Below are 3,532 nucleotides of genomic sequence, written 5' to 3'. Positions count from 1 at the left end.
CGGGCTCAGGCAATCCACTCACCTCGGCCTCCCAAAGGCGCGGGATTACAGGCTGAGCCACCGAGCCCGGCCGAGTTATGCCTTTTAATCCACTCTATCAACCTGTGTCTTTTAATAGGTATGGACCTATTAGACCATTACATTTAGGGATTAAGCCTTCCATTTTATTTTAGTGTTTTGCTTTTATCTGTCTGTTTTCTTTTTCCTGCCTTCCTGAGGATTACTTGAACACCTTTTAGTAACAAACTTTTAAAGAACAGTTTTAGATTTACAGAAAACTTGTGAAAATAGTATAGGAAGTCGTGGACATAACACTGCCATCCCAGTAAACCCAGAAGGCAGAGCAGCAAACCAAAGAGGATTATTCTTGAGTCTTAAGACCTAACGAAATTTTCCGTGCTAAGGTTTGGACTTGCTTGGAACCCATCACTCCTCCCTCTCTTTTGATTTCTCCCTTTTGGAATGGAAATGTCTGGCCTATGCCTGTCGGCCCTTGCGTTTTAGAAGCACATGCCGGTGGATTCAGAGTCGTCACACTCAGGGATCTATCGCAGAAACATAGAACAGAATACCGCATGTTCTCATCCATGAGTGGGTCCTGGACATTGATCACAGTGCGACTGGAGAGAGATCAGCAGTAGTGGGACACTGCCAGGGGTGGGAGGAGGGGACACGTCACATCACTCAGGGTGCCTGACCCTAAACCGGGGGCAGGGAGGACCAGTCGGAGGCCCAGACTTCTCCTACACGTGGACCACTTATGTCCCGAATCCTGCCGTGTACCCCATGTTTATAACAAAGAAAGAAAACCTTTAAAATTGTAACAGAAATGCACATACCTTGCCTGATTTCACAGGAGATTTTGGATCATTAGACTTCAGAGTTGATGCTGGATTGAGTTAAGACTTTAGGGGCCGCTGGGATGGAATGAATGTATTTCTCACGTGAGAAGGACATACGTTTAGAGGGGTGGCAGTGGCAGAATACTATGGATTGAATGGTGTCTCCCTCAGATTCATGTGTTAAGCCCTAACCCCAGCGTGATGGTATTTTGACATGTGGCCTAAGGAGGTGATTAGGTTTTGAGAGTGGAGCCCTCAGAATGGGATGCCCTTGTAAGAAGAGACACCATTTGGGAGGCTGAGGTGAGTGGATGGCCTGAGCCCGCGGGTTCGAGACCCGCTTGGGCGTCGAGACCTCATCTCTACAATAAATCAAAAAATCAGCCGGGCGTGGTAGCGCATGCCTGTAATTCCGGCTACTGGGAAGGATGAGGCGTGAAGGATCGCCGGAGCCCAGCAGGTCGAGGCTGCGGTGGCCGGGAGCGGCCACTGCACTCCAGTCCAGGCGACAGAGTGACTCCAACTCAAAAAAAAAAAAAAAAAAAAAGAAGAGACACCAGAGAACTTGCTCTTGCCCCCTCTCTCTGCCACGTGAGGAGACAGGAAAAAGGCTGTCTGCAAGCCAGGAGGCGATCACTCTCCGGAACCTGACCACGCTAACACTCTAAAATCAGAACTGTGAAAAATAAACTTCTGCTGTTTAAGCCACCCAGTCTATGGCTTTTTGTGTGTGTGAGCCTTTCACTGAGGCAGGAGTGCAGCAGCATGATCACGACAATCACAGCCTAGACCTTCTGGGCTCAGGCGATCCGTGCACCTCAGCGTCCTGAATAGCTGGGATTACAGGCACGGCCACCAGGCCAGCCAATTTTTTATTTTTATTTATTTATTTTAATTAATTTATTTTTTGAGTTGGAGTCTCACTCTGTTGCCCAGACTGGAGTGCAGTGGCATGCTCCCGGTCACTGCAGCCTCGACCTGCTGGGCTCCGGCGATCCTTCCACCTCAGCCTTCCAAGTAGCCGGAATTACAGGCATGCGCTACCACGCCCGGTTGATTTTTTTTTCACTTATTGTAGAGATGAGGGGTCACCAAATTGCCCAGGCTGGTCTCAAACTGGCGAGTTCAGGCAGCCCACTCGCCTCGGCCTCCCAAAGTGCTGGGATTACAGGCTGAGCCACCGAGCCCGCCCTGTTTTTTTATTTTTTGACTGGTCTCAAACTTCCAGGCTCAAGCAATCTGCCCCCCTTGGCCTCCCAAAGTGCTGGGATTACAGGTATGAGCCATTGTGTAATTCTGTCACTTTTAATGGAAGTAAAAAGAAGTATCTTCTATGTGGATCTATAATGATACTATTTAAGAATCATGAATTTAGCCAGGCTCAGTGGCTCAGCCTGTAATCCCAACACTTTGAGAGGCTGAGGTGAGTGAACTGCCTGAGCCCACGGGTTCGAGACCCGCCTGGGCAACTTGGTGAGACCTCATCTCTACAATAAAATAAAATAAAAATTAGCTGGTCGTGGTAGCGCGTGCCTGTAGTTCCAGCTACTTGGAAGGCTGAGGCGGAAGGATCGCCGGAGCCCAGCAGGTCGAGGCTGCGGTGGCCGGGAGCGGCCACTGCACTCCAGTCTGGGTGACAAGTGAGACTCCAACTCAAAAAAAAAAAAAAAAAGATTCATGGATTTTATAATAGCAATTTTTCTAAAACTCATTAAAATGAGTCAGTGCATATCAAAACATTCAAATCAATGTATCACCCAAAGCCATTCCCTGCCACAAGCATCTGGCGTAGGGAAACGCAGGACAAGAGCGCCACTGAGTTTCTGCCAACCCGGGCCCTCGAGGACCCCAGAGTTTACTAGGAGCAGGTCTCTGACACCAAAGGGGGTTGCATTCGTGGTGATTCCCTCCCTAAATGGGAAGTCAGGCAACCCTACCTGTAATCCAGAAGGATCCCTGGTTTCTCAGAATCATGACCTGGTTAGAATATTTCCAGCTGAAGGACATGCTCTTCTTCGGGGAACCCTGACAGGGCAGCTCCCCTGTTTCCCCTTTTTTGGCCAACACCACCTCCTTTCCCTCGGTGACTGCTGTGAGTAGTCCTGGGCAGAAAAGAAGGAAGTCAGGGCTCGGTGCTGTCGCTGCCCCCTCTGCCGACACCCCACCTGGCCCTCTTCCCCCCGGCACGCCCTCCCACATCATCTTCATTGGGACTCCAGGTCTGAGAACTTACCCAGTTGCAGCACAAGGAGCAGGTGCCGAAGAAAGAGTCCCCGGTTCATCGCGGCCTTGCTGAGGAAGGCAGGGGCCTGAGCCATCAGGGACCCAGCGGCAGAAATGGCAGGGCCTGAGGGAGATGCCAGTCACTAGTCTGCAGGCCTTTCCCAGGCCTAGGGCTTACAGAGATGGTATGCCATCTCCCCCTGGACCCTGGCAGCCAGCCCATGAACTGGACTTGAAAACCACTAACCAGAGCCGGGCTCGGTGGCTCAGCCTGTAATCCCGCGCCTTTGGGAGGCTGAGGTGAGTGGATTGCCTGAGCCCGCGGGTTCGAGACCCGCCTGGGCAGCGAGACCTCATCTTTACAATAAATCAAAAAATCAGCTGGGCGTGGTAGCGCATGCCTGTAATTCCGGCTACTTGGAAGGCTGAGGTGGAAGGATCACTGGAGCCCAGCAGGTTGAGGTTGC

General features: G+C 51.0%; 1 protein-coding gene across 1 annotated transcript in view; it reads right to left on the bottom strand.

The window, feature by feature from the left end:
- The window catches only part of CD4 (CD4 molecule), a gene marked incomplete at its 3' end in the record, with an annotated part of 16,026 nt that extends 12,902 nt beyond the window's left edge, over positions 1–3,124 (bottom strand). The window contains exons 1-2 of the mRNA XM_021708965.1: positions 3,076–3,124; positions 2,780–2,944 (exon numbers count right to left, since the gene is read on the bottom strand). Coding sequence (XP_021564640.1) covers positions 2,780–2,944; positions 3,076–3,124 — 214 coding nt within the window. The remainder of the gene's footprint in view (positions 1–2,779; positions 2,945–3,075) is intronic.
- Positions 3,125–3,532: the final 408 nt, after the last annotated feature.

This window comes from Carlito syrichta, unplaced genomic scaffold (assembly GCF_000164805.1).
Source record: "Carlito syrichta isolate Samal-C Ts95f unplaced genomic scaffold, Tarsius_syrichta-2.0.1 Scaffold153660, whole genome shotgun sequence".
NCBI lineage: Eukaryota > Metazoa > Chordata > Mammalia > Primates > Tarsiidae > Carlito > Carlito syrichta.
The sequence above is the reverse complement of the archived record's forward strand: the minus strand, read 5'-3'. Positions and strand labels throughout refer to the sequence as shown.